General features: G+C 56.3%; 5 protein-coding genes across 5 annotated transcripts; 3 read left to right on the forward strand and 2 right to left on the reverse strand.

Annotated features, from left to right (window-relative positions):
* Window positions 1–600: 600 nt before the first annotated feature.
* VTJ83DRAFT_6587 (uncharacterized protein) lies at window positions 601–1452 on the reverse strand (the record flags this gene model as incomplete). Its single annotated transcript, XM_071013314.1, has 1 exon — window positions 601–1452. The coding sequence occupies one exon, from the start codon at window positions 1450–1452 to the stop codon at window positions 601–603; it is 852 nt and encodes a 283-aa protein (XP_070864214.1).
* A 1091-nt stretch (window positions 1453–2543) lies between these two features.
* Window positions 2544–3530, forward strand: VTJ83DRAFT_6588 (uncharacterized protein; the record flags this gene model as incomplete). Its single annotated transcript, XM_071013315.1, has 3 exons — window positions 2544–2731; window positions 2817–2935; window positions 2995–3530. The coding sequence occupies 3 exons, from the start codon at window positions 2544–2546 to the stop codon at window positions 3528–3530; spliced, it is 843 nt and encodes a 280-aa protein (XP_070864215.1).
* A 752-nt stretch (window positions 3531–4282) lies between these two features.
* Window positions 4283–5929, forward strand: VTJ83DRAFT_6589 (uncharacterized protein; the record flags this gene model as incomplete). Its single annotated transcript, XM_071013316.1, has 4 exons — window positions 4283–4336; window positions 4420–4512; window positions 4613–5762; window positions 5886–5929. The coding sequence occupies 4 exons, from the start codon at window positions 4283–4285 to the stop codon at window positions 5927–5929; spliced, it is 1341 nt and encodes a 446-aa protein (XP_070864216.1).
* Window positions 5930–10773: 4844 nt separating this feature from the next.
* VTJ83DRAFT_6590 (uncharacterized protein) lies at window positions 10774–13851 on the forward strand (the record flags this gene model as incomplete). Its single annotated transcript, XM_071013318.1, has 4 exons — window positions 10774–11106; window positions 11190–12707; window positions 12768–13709; window positions 13789–13851. The coding sequence occupies 4 exons, from the start codon at window positions 10774–10776 to the stop codon at window positions 13849–13851; spliced, it is 2856 nt and encodes a 951-aa protein (XP_070864217.1).
* A 1102-nt stretch (window positions 13852–14953) lies between these two features.
* On the reverse strand, window positions 14954–15960 carry VTJ83DRAFT_6591 (40S ribosomal protein eS8; the record flags this gene model as incomplete). The annotated part of the gene is made up of 4 exons (XM_071013319.1): window positions 14954–15318; window positions 15403–15585; window positions 15822–15829; window positions 15905–15960. The coding sequence occupies 4 exons, from the start codon at window positions 15958–15960 to the stop codon at window positions 14954–14956; spliced, it is 612 nt and encodes a 203-aa protein (XP_070864218.1).
* Window positions 15961–16652: the final 692 nt, after the last annotated feature.

A 16652-nucleotide genomic window follows, 5' to 3' on the forward strand; every position in this document is an offset into this window, starting at 1 on the left:
TATTTACGTATCTACTTGTTTGTCTGCCTTACTATCGAACCGTACGTTTGCATTCTCTGTTTCCTTCTTTAAGGTTGTTTAGACATGCGGTTCATTATGCCTTGGGCTACACCACCGGGCTAACATCAGAGATTGGGGATCCTGTGTGTGGGAGGTGATGGATGGAGGAGGGGTTGGCTTCATGGCTGGTACAACCAGACGCTGGAAGAATATGGGGATGACCTTGGGTACCTTGGGCAGTAGGGTTGTGGATGGGTGGGAAGAACGGGCATCCATTATCGTCTTCTGGCGAACTGAGGCAGCTCTGCTTTTGCTATTGTGTAATTGGATGGGCAGAGTACAGTCGAGGACTTGGTCGTGTTCTTTGATCACAAAATCACCTTGGTTTCTTCTTTCAGTCCATGAGCATTATATTGCATACACGCATTCGCGACATGCATCATAGGTAGGTAATTGTCGACGGCCATGGTCCCGGGGCTGTTCGGAGCCTCTCTTGAGTTCTTGGTAAACAGCCGCCCTCGACCTCCGCACCCTTTTTCCATCCGTCACATTGTCGTCATCCTCATCCGTCTTGGCTTCTGTTGCCCCATTCACTTCCTCCTATTGCTTCTGCTTCTTCTTCTTTTTCTTCTTCTTCCGCTTCGCCTCGCTGCTGGCCGTCTGCTCTCGGTTTTCCGCCGGAGCCTTGGGCCCGGCTGCTTGCTCCCCGGCGTCCGTCATGACGGCATCCTCTCCTCCCTCTGCTCTCGTCCGCTCTTCCTCGTCTTGTGCAGCTTTCTCCTCGTGGCTTTTTCCGGCACCCTCATCTTCACGACGGGCTTTCTTCTTCTCCCTCCTCGCCCCGTCAACATCACCGCCAACATCGGGTATTACAGCAGTCTTCCTCTTCCTCACCAACGCCCCCCTCCCAACATCATCCTCATCCTCGCTTTCATCCGCCCCACCAGCGCCGCGCCTCTGCTTCTTCGCATGTGCCTCGGCAAGCTGCCTCGCCGCGTTCCGACCGAGGACCTTCTTTTGCAAAATCTGCTGCTCTGCGTCCTTCTTGCCACCATCCCTGCCGGTGGTGCTGCCGATCTGGCCTTTGTCCGCCCCCTTCACGGCCCCCTGGCCGCCGGCTTTTGAAGGCGGGACATAGCCAATGCCTGCGTTTTCGAGGCCGATGGTGAAGTCATCATCGTCATCGAGGGCGAGCTGGCGGCGGGAGATTTGCTGCTGTGGAAGAGAGGAGGAAGACGTGCTTGAGCCTGAGCGGAAGACTGGTGGGGTGGGTGAGGCAGAAGATGAGGATGCAAGGTGCTTGTTCTTTTGAGAGGATGACGTAGCGGTGGTAGGGGTGGACACCAGGGAACGGCGCTGGTCGAGGAGAAGAGAGATGCGGTTATGCAGTGCATTGAAGGCTGCGGCGGTTGGAGGTTTGGTTTGGGTATCGGGGTCTTCGAGACGGGCCATTGTGTGTTGATGTTGAAGCCTCCTGAGAGTTGGCGAGGTTGAAGTTGGTTGAACGGCCGGAAAGACGAGAACCAGTGATGGAAAATAAGTTCTGTTGCGGTATCCAGCAGTGAGTGCTGCTATAAATGGGTACCTAGGTACCTATTACTGCTGTTCTGAAATGCCGGGTTGTTTACACATGTGAGAAGAAGATTGTTTGAGCTGTGGACCGATGAGCGCGTGCGTGAGCGAAGGACATGGAAATTTTGATCTTCAGCGGAAAGAAAGTAACGATACGGTAACATTACGCCCATGATGGAATGGGTGTCCGCGCGTTCGACTCACAACCTTGACCTGAAGTTCCTTGCCGTAACTTCTACTGCTACTAAAGAGGCAAAAAGAAAAAAAAATAGGACCCTCTCTTTCTAGCGGAATTGTTTGGTGTTTTTCATATCTTGTCTTCTGCATCAGTCGATTTCAGATCACGGAAGGGCTGGACGACGTGGTTCGGGAAAGACTATGACGGATAACATCAGAAACCCCCAAGCCCGCCGAGATGTCTGGTGCAACCAGTCCCACAAAGACCTCGAGGACGAGGGTGGGAGGGATGCCACGATATTGCTTCTTTTTCAATTCGAATGATAGGATAGACGGCTACAAAATAAGCTCTAGCCTGAGTTGGGTAGGCGGACGGCCCTCTGACGGTCAGGTAACTGGTTTTTCCATATCTACGACCTGCAGGTCGCTTACCACCCGGCTCTGCCCAACCGTGCTTCCTGCAGTCAGCAGCAACGAGCTTTTAAAGGTCTGCCTAGACTGGGCCGATAGACTATTCGGTGCCAGTGGTCTCCAGGCTCTGGATACATGGTAGCCTGAAAGACATCGTGTGATAGGGTTCTTCCACCGCCAGACAGGCAGCAGGTCTTCGAAAGATCCGGGCGGGGGTCATGCGTTGTTGGTGGCTGTCGGATAATATATCCATGGTCCGGCTCCCCCTGGCTGCGGAGTGATGCCGGGAGGCAACCAAGACAGAGTTCACGGTGATCTCGCTCTGAAAGCAGTGTGTACTGTGCTGTACAAGTTGACTCCATGCCCTTGCCTTCAAGACTTCGATGGTCGACTTGAGCTGGAACCATTTCGGGCCTGTCCCGGGGCTTGATCCGGAGGCCCGCGCCTTCGCCGAGCGCATCTACTATGAGCTCAAGGCGGCCTTCCCGGCATTCGTGGCCGACTTCGAAAGCAAATTTGGGGTCTGGCGGAGGAGATGGTTTGACGTGCAGGCCTCGAGCTCGGCGGACAGGTGAGAGAGTCCAAGAGCAAGGGTGCTCTTGTCGCAAGAGAGACTGACATAGCCTGTCAATGTCTTTTTTTGGCGCCACCTCCAGCGTCCTCGAGTGTTGCGAGCTCCCTGAGTACGACGCCGTGCTGCTCCTGGGGCCCAAGACGATCCCGCTGGTGGTGTATGAACTGTGCAACCCTCAAAACTCCTTCGCAACCGTTCTGTGTATGAGTGGCCCAAACCCATGTCCTTCCTTACCGTGCTGACCCTCGGCGCCTGAGCAGATAACCACCTCGAAACGGACCCCGCAGTCAAGGTCAGCCCCAAGGATGTCCTCAACTACTTGACGCTAGACCGGCAGGCCAACCTGATCGTGGAGCTGAACCACGAACGGGCGCAACAGGCGCAAGCCGGAATCGAAGCATGGCGGCGGCAGACACAGACGGGACGGCAGCGACGAGCAGTAGAAGATAAGACATGTCACGTCTCAGAAGAGGATGCGCAGCATCCAGACCTGGACATGTCCAGCGCCGAGCATGCCGCGCTGGTGGGCATGGGCCCGGGAATCGTGGCCCATATCATGCTGGCATACGCGGCGGACAGATCTGGACCGTGGTGGAGGGTGATGCACCAGCTTGTGTGTGAGAAACCTGCGGCAGCTGTGGAGGAAGAGGGGGACACAAAGGAGGGCGAGCAACAGCAGCAATACGAGCGGTGGAGACGCTGGTTTGAACACATGGAACACCACGAGGCAGCCGAGGGGTTGAACCCAGAGTATTTGAGGAGGATGGGAATGCCGGCTGCGAGCGGTGGCATGTGAGAAAAGGGTCCATGATCAGCAAGAACGGCCAGGTGAAAGATTGAGTCTACGAGCAAATGAGGTACACAAAGCGAGGTGTTGAATCTGTAGGTAGCTACGGCTGTGACCCGGTGAAACCTAAGCCCCCATGCTGCGGTTAGAACCGGGGTTCAAAATGAGCGGCGTGGACACAAACAGCTCGGGCCATGGCGACTCGCCCTCGAAACCCCGAGAGTTTCAGCGCCCTTCGAGTTGGGTGGGCTTTTGAATGTGATTGTAAACAAAGTGGTCGAAGCTGCCTGGCCACCGCAACAACAAAATGACAACAACCAAAAAAAAAAAAAAAAAAAACACGTGAGTTGACCAAAAGCAACCTGGAACGCTGGCAATCGATTGTTCATGTCCGCGGCGCTTGGCTATCGACAGCAGCCCGAGCTAAAGAACCGAAGTCCGCTGCAAACCGCCCACAAGCGCCCGAGCCAACAGATTGGTCGCTGGTCGCCGGGTGATAACATCCGTGGCCGCAGCGATCGATTGGTTGCATCAACTGGCTCGGCAAGTCCCGTGCGCCCCTGCCGCAGTCAGCTGCACCGACTGCTTGGGGCTCTAGGGGGAGCGTCATTTCTCAAAAGCGAAGCCAAATTAGGATCAAGTTCTCTTCGTCAGAACCAAGAACAAACAAGATACTTTCTTTGGGGAATTTTGAATCCCGCCTCTCCCTCCCCTTTCTCCTTAGCTGTCCCTCATTTTTCTCCATCACAGCCTAATCTGCAATGTATCGCCTCGGTCGCAGCCGCGTGCTGGCGTCTGCCTTTGCGGTGCCTAAGGTTCGGCGAGCTCTGACTCGTTCCCCCTCCCTCACCCTTCCCCCTCCCCTTATCGCGGCTAACAAGACGCCCAAACTTGCCAGGCCTCGCCGTCGCCCAGAATCCAGAGCATCGCGCAACAGCAGCGGAGAGCTTTGAGCATCCACGAGTACCGCTCCGCCGACCTCCTGCGCCAGGTGAGACTGCGACCGAACAAGGACAAGGAGGGGGAGGAGAAAGTGCCGAGGCAGGACATCCTAGCTGATATGCGCAAACCCGACGCAACACGATATATAGTATGGCATCGATCTTCCCAAGGGCGGCGTCGCCCACTCCGCCGCCGAAGCCGAGGAGGTGGCCAAGCAGATTGGTACCGAGGACATGGTGATCAAGGCCCAGGTGCTCGCGGGCGGGCGTGGCAAGGGCACCTTTGACAACGGGCTCAAGGGCGGCGTGCGCGTCATCTATTCTCCCACCGAGGCCAAGATGTTCGCCGAGCAGATGATCGGCCACAAGCTCATTACCAAGCAGACGGGCGCCGCCGGCCGCCTGTGCAACGGCGTCTACATCTGCGAGCGCAAGTTCGCCCGCCGCGAGTTCTACCTGGCCATCCTCATGGACCGCGCTACCCAGAGCCCCGTCATTGTGTCGTCGTCCCAGGGCGGCATGGATATTGAGACGGTCGCCAAGGAGAACCCCGACGCCATCATCACCACCAACATCGACATCAACGTCGGCGTCACCGACGAGATTGCCCGCTCCATTGCCACCAAGCTCGGCTTCAGCGAGCAGTGCATCGAGGACGCCAAGGATACCATCCAGAAGCTGTACCGCATCTTCCTCGAGAAGGACGCCACCCAGATCGAGATCAACCCCCTGTCGGAAACCTCCGACTACAAGGTCATGTGCATGGATGCCAAGTTCGGCTTTGACGACAATGCCGAGTTCCGCCAGAAGGAGGTGTTCAGCTGGCGCGACACCACCCAAGAGGACCCGGAGGAGGTGCGGGCCGCCGACGCCGGTCTCAACTTCATCAAGCTCGACGGCGACATCGGCTGCCTGGTCAACGGCGCTGGTCTGGCTATGGCCACCATGGACATCATCAAGCTCAACGGCGGGCAGCCCGCCAACTTCCTCGACGTCGGCGGCGGTGCCACCCCCGCCGCCATCAAGGAGGCTTTCGAGCTCATCACAAGCGATTCCAAGGTCACGGCCATCTTTGTCAACATCTTTGGCGGTATCGTGCGCTGCGACGCCATCGCCCACGGCCTGATCAACACGGTCCGCTCGCTCGAGCTCAAGATTCCCATCATTGCCCGCCTGCAGGGCACCAACATGGAGCAAGCCCACCAGCTCATCAACGACTCGGGCTTGAAGATCTTTTCGATTGATGACCTGCAGAGCGCCGCCGAGAAGGCTGTCCAGCTGTCCAAGGTGGTCAAGATGGGTGCGTGGCGGAGCTGAGTCTTCTCTCTCCTTTTTTTTTCTTTTTTTTTCCCCTTTTTCCCGTTTTGTTATTTAATTTGCGTAGTATCCTTGTGCTTCGCCAAACTAACTCTTCTCCTTACAGCTCGTGACATTGACGTTGGCGTCGAATTTACTCTGGGCATCTAGAGTCGGGTAGGTGGCTGGAAACTAGGAGGTTGGATGGATAGACTTCGGGCATGGGGATACAGGAAGAGCCATGGCATTACGACCTTGCGCCATTGTGCGTTAACTTGTACATCCTGACCTACCAACCGTGGGGGTTAATGAAAGCTGTTTGTCCCTGGTCGCTGCAAGGTGTTCGTTGCTTATCTCTAATGGGTGACGAGGTAATCGCGGGAGTGTGGCTCCCACTTGGGGAGGTACATAGACTTGGCTTCGGCAATGGCATGCGTTGCTCCCTGATTCCTCCAGGGGTTTCTGATGTTGTTCTCCCATTCTTGCCTCCCTTTCGAACAAATCACCACCCTCTTCATCTGTCTCCCTACAACACCGCTGAGCCTCTCATAGCCGCTACGTCTTGTTTCACAGCTGAACCAAGTCAAGAAACCCCATGGCCCTTCCATCTGGGTGAGCCAACTCGTAATCGTCACTCTAAAAGAATTTCTTGCCAGTTCTTTCGGGGTGTTTTATCTCGATAGATCCACAATCGGCTGATCACGTCATCTATGGTGAAATTGTTCAACCCCAAAAATCTTCTAGAATGTGTCACAAGCTTAGGGGACGGGCATGTTTCGCAAGACATCTCTGGAATCCATCAACATGTTCACGTTCCCATCCGAGTTCTGTGGTGCCTTGCAAGATCCATGTGATATTGCCCAGACGCTTCAGCCCAACCCCTCCCCCCTCCGATCTCATCGAGTCGACCAATCGAAGTCTGAGTTTTGGGGCTCTTTATCCGGCATAAAGCAGCGGCCCCCAACAGCCCGGTTCGAAAAGCCATCTTAAGCGTTTCTGGGCAATGAGAAGAGAATGGATACGGTGGTGCTTGCTGTTTCTTGTCGTTGATATAAATCTCCTATCTGAGCCATACACCCCCTTTGGTTTGGTCAGCCGGCTTCACCCGCATTCCGGAAACCTGGACTTGACAGAGGGGGGGTTCACCTCCGAGAATACAACATCAAAAGCCAAGGCACACGCCATCATCCCGCCTCACTTGCCATGCAGGCTAGTGGATCAAGGAGATAGATAGCCCCCTTCTTTGCAGAGGCATTTCGGCCTACCAAACGCTCTAGTTATCAACCGACCCCGGTGCCCACACTCAACGTTCACCGGTCATCATGCCGAGCTCATCCCTTTGTCCCTGCTCCTCTTGCTTCAATGCGCCCACCCAACCGTTCGCTCCGCCACCGATACGGCAGCAATCACCATCACGCAAAGAAAGCAAAAACTATAGCGGCGGCAAGGGGTTGTTCAAGTTCAACAGGCTCCGGCGGACATGTAGCATCGAAAGCACGGAGTCGTCTCGGGTAGGGTTGTTAGAGGCAGCTCAGCCTATAGGTATCGCTGGGTTGGAGGGGAAGGGAAGATGATTGATGATTTTGGGCATTGGCGTTACTCAAAGGGATATAGACAACAGGCGTTGTTTTGGGAAAGGGCTGCTTCTGGTAGTTTACGGGAGGCATCATCAGGATCTGTATGTGGTGGATACCTATGGGAGACTCTAGGAACCTGGGGCACCTGCTGGGACGGGGAGTCGATGACTTGGGAGGCTTCTCTTTGGCAAACCGGTATTATGGAGAGTCGGCCAGAACATCTTGGAGAAATAGCAGATCATGACCGTGCTTGAGAGCTCCATGTGAGCAATGCCCACCCAGACTGTTTGACTAGCGGTGATTCTCCCACCCAAGACAAGTATCGTCCAGCCAACATCTGTCTATTTGCAGAAATCTCTTCCATTGGTGATAATAGTCCGGAGCGAGGCTAATCCTCGGTGATTGTTTCGGTGTGTTGGCCATGGTAACCGCACACAACCAGGCACGGCCCTCGCGTGTAGTAAACATTTGCCCTGAAGTGCACTCTTGCTGCCACTCAGCCTCGCATCATCACTCCCCATTTCCTTGCCAATATGTACCCGGGCAGATATTCCAACGGGTACATCTCAGCAGATTTCCAGATGTTATACCTCTGGTCGCCGTTGCTTTCGAAGGGTTGCTGGCAAGAGGGCCGGGTGGTCTTGTGGATGGTCTTGTACACATGACAATGATGCCCTCCATGCATTGCAGTGTCGGCAGAAAATAACCGGCCTCGATATGACTTCTTCTTTGGAGTTCTCTGGCAGATGAGCTTCGTATGCCTAGGCACTAAAAACACAGCGCTAAACGCTTTGCATCTTTGCGTATTTGATGAAGGAACCGACCCCTGGTTTTGCCTCATGATATTTTTCTAAACACCACATCTTAGGCCCAAGAAGCCACCCAGGATCTTGCTGTCTAAGAAGAGAGGCTCAACGTTTGTTTCGTCCCAAAATCCTCGACCAGTTCCTGCTGAGAAAGCTAGCTAGAGGTTTCGCAGTATAAGGTACGGACGCTTCTCCGACAAAAAGAATTGACGCAGGCAACTCCTGCTGTCTAATCCGATGGAAAAAGATGCCAGAGAGTTCTGATGGACATAGAAGAACAATAGCAACAACAGCAGGAGCAGCCGTAGCAGTGCTTGCAACGACTGTCCGAATAACATGATATCGAGCAACGCAGACAGAGTCACAAGCTGCAGCACAAACAGCAGACTTTCAGTCAAGATCCTGAGCACCAGCCCCCTGGGGAGGATGCGGACGAAGAAAGGAGAAGGCGCCGGAGGAGTCACCCACAGCGACAGCGGACATGGCCGCCGCCTGACGAGAAGGGCCAGGGACCAGGGTCAGAGCAGTCAGAGCGGTCAGAGCTGGTCAAAAAGGAGAGCTTGAGGACCGGCCCGGGCTCAGAAACATTTCGTCCGGGAGCGTTTCGGGATTTGGCGGTTGCTGCTGACTCGGTTCTGCTCAGGGAATTGGGGTGGCAGGGTTTGTTCGAGGGCTGATGACGACCTTGTGGCTGGGCTCCAGGGGAGCACAGCGAAGCATTGGGGGGTTGAAGAGAGATTATGTCTGAGGAAACGTCCCGAATCTGCACCGTAGAATGGGAGCTTGACTCACGGCACAGCATATGTATTCTTGCCTTGCAAGGGCAGGCGTCATGGAATGTCGTTTCTGTGGTGTATTATAGTTAGTGGTTTCGACCGGACTGTGGCTTGCACGCATCATGATGAATGAAATTACCCGCCCTGGACACTCAGGATCTGGCCTTGTCCCGTCTGGTGGTCACGAACGTGGTTGACAAGCTTAACATCGGAGATATTGTTTAGAAATTCCTCGTGGCAGCCCACACCTCGTCCAGAAACCCGGATGGCAACCATGCATCTTAATATCAAGCCTATTATTGCTCGAACCAGGGCTTCCTGCCGCAACCTGGGGCGACCGGCAGTGTCGTCCAAAAAGCGGCAATTGTCAATCTCGCGTGTCCGCGCTGCCGGGTCCGGGCGGTCATGCTCCTTGCTGTCCCTGACTGGGGTCCTGCGGTAGTCTCCCTTTAAGTTTGGGCCGGGTCCGAGATGGGCTTTCTGGAACGAATTGAGGTGTTGAGATGTGGTCGCAGGCCAGGGCCGACCTCTCCCAGCCCCTTTGGAACCCAATGACGAACGAGACTCCCAAGACACACGTTTCGGATCCAGCCGAGCGTTCGTTCCCCGACAAGTGGCCTGGGGAAAGACGGCCGACACGAAAAGAGCAGAGATATGGACGATGATTGGCCAGGGCGGGCTGCTCGCTTGTGGATTACAAGATCTCAGCGGCGGAAGCCCGCAGGTCGATCCCTGCGCCCGTTTCGTTTCAGATGTGCGTCGTGGCTGCCGTTTCGTGGCGCCATCGGCCGCCGAAGCCAACCTATGCAGCCAAAACCGCTTCTCGGCGTCGTTGTCGACATGAGATGCCGCGGTAAGATACCAAAGCATCAAGGACGTACACCGTCTGCCAAGTTGACAGCTCCAGCCACGAGTTATTGCTATGGGGTCACAAGATACGACTCTTGCAGTTGAGAAAAAAAAAAGAGAAAAACAAAAGAAAAGAACACAAGGGAAAAGAAAGAGGTCCCTGCCAGTGTGGAGTAGTTGATGAATCAGGTCGACCTGGGCGTTCAGGTCCATGGTATTGCGGCGTTTTGTACTGTACATGCAGAGGACAACGTGGAAGACACATGAAAAGCATCGGAGGCATAGCCCCATCAGCCGCCGCTGTGGCATGTCCTCAAATGGCTAAACATATGCATGTGTGCTGTCCCGTGCCACACATGTACTTGCACCCTATTCATGGGAAGGTGTTCTTTAGAAAGGAAAACTCATGCGTCGGTGCAAATACTGTGCAGACTGCGAGGCAGCAGGAGTCAGGTGTCCTTGGAGTTGTCTGCTTTTGCTCGTGTAATGTACGGTACGGTACGGAACGGAACGAACCTGGAAGCATCAGGTCCCTGGTCTGACCCAGGCGCGCGAGTGTGGGGACTTCGCGTCGAGGGGCTTCGCTAATTCAGGCCCGTCTTTGGTTTCCTGTCCCTTGTCTCCTTATTTAGCACGGCGCCAGCCAGATTTCCCAGATCCAAGCATACATACCAACACAACCGGGAGCACCTCACATCTGCCCTCGTGTCCACGCTGCCATTCCGGGGCACGCCTTACCATTCGCACCTATCTTGACAGGCTCTCACAAACGCCCAGCCCACAACGGGACCCCAAGACAAGGATCCATCCGCGACCTTCCTCAAACGCCCGCCCTCCCTGACATCGCCATCGGCTAAATTCCATGGGCACACGACTCCTGTCTTGAGCTTTCCGACACAGGGCTCTTCCAGTAATAGATTTGGCACTGTCAACCGCACACTACAACGACGAGAACGGGACACACTGCCGCTGCCGCTGCCGCTGCCGCTGGTGAAGCACATCCAGCCATGTCGGTCAACCAAGAGATAGCCAAGCAGCAGCCGGAGGAGGAGCAGCGACAGACAGACGGGATCGAGACACCGAAAGCAGAGACCCCAGCGACCCCAGAGACAGCACAGACAACGCCGGACCCTGACCCCAGGGAGACCGAGGACCGGCCGAGACCAGCCTCCAAAGACGGCTCTTACAAGGACGCTGAGGACCGGTCGAGACCAGCCTCCAAAGACGGCTCTTACAAGGACGCTGAGGACCGCTCGAGACCAACCTCCAAAGACGGTTCTGACAAGGACGCTGAGGACCGGTCGAGACCAGCCTCCAAAGACGGCTCCGAGAAGGACACGGTATGCTCTCCCGCCATGCGAGATGCGGGTGTTTGCCTGCCGCCGCTTGACGGAATGCTGATCATGCTACGCTACGCCCACAGGACACCTTCGAGGACGCCGTCGAGACCGGATCGGTACGGTCACTAACCAAACAGCTACGGCCCGTCAAGCGCCTTTCAGATTCCATCGACGAAGAGACAAGCTCCAACTACGGAGAGGACGATGCCGAGGTTCCAGTCCCGGAAGCAACAGCCAACGGCAGACCCGAATCGCAAGAAGCGGCGGTGGAAAAGAAGCTGCCACGGCCCATCTCCCCGACAGCCATCGAAGAGCTCGATAGCGTGAACTTGGACGATGATGCGACCCCTACCGTGGCTGCAGTTCCGACAAGCACGTCGAAACAGGACGAACCGCCGTCCAAGAGCACGCCGGCTGACCCTGTTCCGGAGAAGAGCCGTCCCCAACCTGAAAAGTCCAAAACAATGTCCCTCAGCAGCCTGACCAGCGCGCTACCGCCCTTGCCATGGTCGCCTCCTGCTGCCGCAGCTGCTGACACTCGGTCCAAGAGCCCGCCAGCCGCCGCCCCGGCCCCGGCCCCGGCTCCGGCTCCGGCTCCGGCTCCGGCTCCTGCGCCGACGGGCAGGAAATTTAATAGCCCCTTCTCCTGGTTGTCCCGGAGTTCTTCCAAGGAGCCACCTGCCCCACCGCCGGCCCCGTCAGGCAGGAGAAATACCGCGAGCTCCGTTGCTACTCTTACGAGCAACCCGGAGATGATGCTGAGCAAGCTGGAGGAGGGCGAAGGCCGAGAGAATGGCTCACGCAATAGCCTCAAGGACCGCTTCAAGGCGCTCCGCATGCGAGGAGAGGCTTATGCTCTCGTTGAGGAGGACAGGGAGGCCCTCAATGCCAACGACGGCGCCGAGACGGGCCTCGGGATACAACCCCCGCCATCCCCGTTGCCAAACAATCCGGACAAGAATCTCGCCCCAGGAACCGCCGCAGGAGTCACCGCTGGCCCGTCGACCATTGCAGATGCCCCCGTCGACTGGGATCTATGGCAGGCCGTCGTTTACGAGGGTCCTGCCGCCGTGGCCCGGTCCAGCCCGGAGGAACTGAACAAGGCCATCGCGACTGGCATTCCCAGCGCCATTCGAGGCGTCATCTGGCAGGTTCTGGCGCAAAGCAAGAACGAGGAGCTCGAGACCGTTTACCACGAGCTCGTCGCGCGAGGTACGGACAAGGAGAAGAAGGGCAAGGATAGGAACAGCGGCGGAGCAGCCATTGGCGCTGCCGTCAACGGGAACGCCAAGGGTTCTGGTTCTTCCTCGTCGTCTGTTCACTCCGAGGGCTCAGCCTCCAACGGTGTCCCTTCCCCAACAGACAAGTCTCTCTCCGATGCCGACAGGCAGAAGAAGGAGAAGGAGGAGCTGGCCAGGATTCAGAGGCTCGAGAAGACTATCAGGAGGGACCTTGGTGCGAGGACGAGCTATTCCAAGTTTGCCGCTGCTCAGGGCCTTCAAGAGTCCTTGTTTGGCGTCTGCAAAGCCTACGCTTTGTTCGACGAGGGCGTTGGTTACGCTCAGGGCATGAACTTTTTGATCATGCCTCTCTTGTTCAACGTACGTGGCCTTTCGTCTTTGCGATGTTCGCGGGAAGCTGATGCGCTGACAACACCTTAGATGCCTGCCGAAGAGGCATTCTGCTTGCTTGTGCGGTTAATGAACCAGTATCACCTACGCGAGCTCTTCATCAACGACATGCCCGGCCTCCACCTCCATCTCTACCAGTTTGAGCGGCTCCTCGAGGAACTGGAGCCGGCTCTTTATTGCCATCTCCGCCGGCGCGGGATCTCGCCGCACCTGTACGCCACGCAGTGGTTTTTGACTCTTTTTGCCTACCGTTTCCCCCTCCAGCTCGTCCTGCGCATCTACGACCTCATCCTCTCCGAGGGCCTCTCGGCTATCCTCAAGTTCGGCATTGTCCTGATGCAGAAGAACGCTGCCACCCTCCTGAACATCTCTGACATGAAGCAACTCACCGATTTCCTCAAGGACCGCCTCTTTGACGTCTACATCGACTCGAGCCCCTCGTCCAGTTCCATCCTTGAGAATGGCTTCTTCGGCAGCTCGTCCAGCAGCATCGATAAGGAGGTGTACCGCGCCGACCAGATGGTGCGCGACGCATGTGAGGTCAAAATCACCCCCGAGATGCTCAAGGCGTACCAGGTCGAGTGGGAGGAGAAGACGCGCGCCGAAAAGGAGCGTGAAGCGGAGATTGAGGCGTTACGTGCGAGCAATGCCAGCTACGCCATCCGCATGCGGAAGCTCGAGGAGCGCCTGCAACAGGTCGACGCCGAGCAGGCGAGTCTTGCTACCGAGCTGGTGCACACGAAGGTTGAGAATGACGAGCTGCGCGACGAGAATGAGGGTCTTAAGATACAGGTCCAGGAACTGCGCATTGTTATCCAGAAGCAGCCTGCAGAGCTTGAGCAGGCCTGGCAGGCCGAGCGCGAAGACTTGATGAAGCGCAACGCCAACGTGCATGAGGAGAACCAGCGCCTTGAGAAGGAGCTGGCGGAGTTGGAGGAGGAACTGGTGCAGACGAAGATGCGTTATGCCGAGGTAAGCCTTTTCCACCGCCTATCCGACATGGTCCGCCCCGTTGGTTTGGATCCTGTTGCTAACCGCAATCCGACGGCAGATCAACTCGCAACACGAGGCCCTGACGAGGAAGTGGACGGATCTCAAGCGGCAATTCCAATGAGCCGCGTCGGGTTGAGGAACTCATCCCCGACCTAGATGGCCAGCCCGAGTCTCGAACCTGAACCAACATGGACAGTGTAACAGAACCTCTCTCAACGTGAGACTCTTGACTTCTCATTTTCCGCTTCGATGGATACAAGAACATGGTGATAGAGAGGTATGGGGACCATTGCGGGGCCACGCGTGTGCGTTCAAGGGCAGGGATAGGAGCAGGGAAGTCCAGACTGAGAGCTTGGGGGGGGGGGGCTAGGGCATTAGAATAAGGTTGGGTTTGCGAAAGCTTTGTTTGTATAAGGTACGATAAAACGGAAGGCGCGTTTAGGTTTTGGGTTCATCGCTCCAGCATCACGTTATAAAATCCAAGCAAGCATGAAGACTCATAGACACTTGTTGTCGATTCGCCGATGAAAGGGGGAGGATGAGTGTCTGTGGGATGGAACTGCATATCCCAACCGCATCTCGAGGCGTGTCTGTCCGAGGATTATGCACATTCAACACAAAGGAGTCGTCGTAACTTTCGGTTCTTATTATGTACCCAAAATCCACCAAATGTGTCTGGAGTTGGGTGCTTGGGCCTTGTGGCTACCTAGGTATACTTTAAGTGTTTAATGGGATAGGAGAGGTCTTCCAACAATGAACTTTGCTTCAACATTTCCATTTCGCAAGAGAAGGGACATGGCTCCAGGCCAGCCTTTGTGTAGTCTATAGGAGACATCATGGAAGGCACATTCCCCGGTGGACTACATCGAGGCACACGCATCACAAACATAAGAACAGGACGGGTATGTCCCCTTCAAGTCTGGATCGATTGGGTCTGCTCGCGCTGCTCCGTTGTGGTGGTGGTATTCTTTTGTGTTCCATTGCCCTAATATCCCCCTGCCGTGCCCTTGTTACCGGTGACGAAGCAACTGGAAGAGACGTTGCGTTGGCCGCTTTTCCCCTCATGGCCACCGCCTCCCACTAAAGTGACGAGTTCGGCGGCATGCCGGCGACCGTAAATAACCCCATCAACACCAAGGCGAAACGCCGATGCAGCAATCCCATGCCCAGACTTATACCTCCAATTCCTCCCCACGCTACCACTATCTCCCAACGCCCAGCGTTTACTTGTGGTGGATCTTGCGCTGGTAGAAGGCGAGCTCCTCACCCTCAAGGATGTAGCCGTCGCAGCGGCCGGACTGGCCGGGGCGGCTCGAGATGACGGCGTACAGACGGCCGGCCTCGAACTGCTTCTCGAGGGCCGGGTCGACCTTGCCGTGGGCGGCGAAGCGAGCGGCCTGCTTCTTCTCGACCGACTTGCTTTTCTTGACCTCCTCCACGGTCTGGCCCTGCTTCTGCTGCCTGCGGCGGCCGAGGGGCTGGCCGTAGTGGGCCTCGTACCACTGGCGGAAAGGAGCCGCGTCGATCTGGACGACGGCCGACTTGGTCAGGGTGTTGGTGCGGACAAGCTCGTTGTTCGAGGGGTGGTCTGCACAGATTGGAGGGTTAGCATGCGGTTTGGCCTCGTGGGAACCAGGCATGTATGTATGGGCGCAGGAACGGGGCAACGTACAGGCAACAACAATGACACGGGTCTTGCGGGTGATGCCCTCCGAGGCCCAGGCGAAGTTACCCGAGTCGAGGCGGAGCGCACGGTACTTGTGGTTGCCACCGCGGGTGCGGACAACGTGGATGCGCTTGGGGCCGATACGGGTGTTGGCGGCCTGGCGACCAGCCTCGAAGGCTCTCTTCTTCCCTGTACGCAGCTGTCAGAAATGTTCGCATTTCTTTCTGTGCGTTGAACAGGCTCAGAACGCATGGGGTCGGTTTTCCACAGCGTGCTCTCCTCGCCCCGCCCTCCCAGCCAGCGAGGTACAGAGCAGAGAAGACCACGCCGTGGGAACCTCCCAAGCGGACCTTCGAGTGCCCCCGAATGCCGAGGGGCTATTATGTGGAAAGACACGCGGAACGGGGACGGAGGTTAGGACATACGGTAAAAACTGCAGTGAGAAAAGCCCATGTTAGCCACGACCGACCAGAACCGTCCCATCAATGCGCACAGGAGGAAAACCTACGCCCGCTTGGCGCCAGTGGCGGCGCGCTTATGCCGAGAGTCCCGAGAAATACCCATCTTGACTGTCTCTGTTGGCGGAGAGTCGAGTTAGCGGAGGCTCGTCGGATCGCTGTGTGCTCAAGGCGGGATGGTTCGTGCGGTTCGCGACTCGGTCGGAATCGATTCAGCTCGATCAAGAACCGAAAATATCGAGAACCAGGACGGTAATAGGGACTTGGTGATGCGAAGGGAGGGCAATTCGAACCTGAACGTTGACTTACCTCGCTGGTCGTTGGTCGTGCGGTTGTGAGAGTCCGGGATTCAGTTGTTCGATCGATTTTGGGAAATGTGGGCGAAATTTTTCGGCTCCCAAGTTGACCCGCCGCCGGGCGTGGAGCCCTATGCCCCACCATGGTTTTGCCAAGCTTTGACTATCGTTCCGCTCGGGTTCTTATCGGAGTCCAAGCCACTTTGAGCCACGCAACGCCCACTTCAGCCACAGCAACAGCACAAGCCGCCCCCATCATCACACCCCAACCAGGAACACATCGTCCCTCAAAACAACTTGCTGTATAACTCACAAACGTCACAATTTTTTTTTTTTTGAAACTCAGGTGGAGGAATCGGTAAGTGCCTCAAAGCAAGGCGGGTCAGGTACATATCAAGTAGTCTATTACCAACGCCCGTCTCCGTCCCGACCAGCAGCCATCGGAGCATCGGCCTGCACTCCGCTGCTCCCGGCTGCGTGCCCGTGAGCTAGAAAGACGGCG

Source organism: Remersonia thermophila, chromosome 6 (assembly GCF_042764415.1).
Source record: "Remersonia thermophila strain ATCC 22073 chromosome 6, whole genome shotgun sequence".
NCBI classification, from domain to species: Eukaryota; Fungi; Ascomycota; class Sordariomycetes; order Sordariales; family Chaetomiaceae; genus Remersonia; species Remersonia thermophila.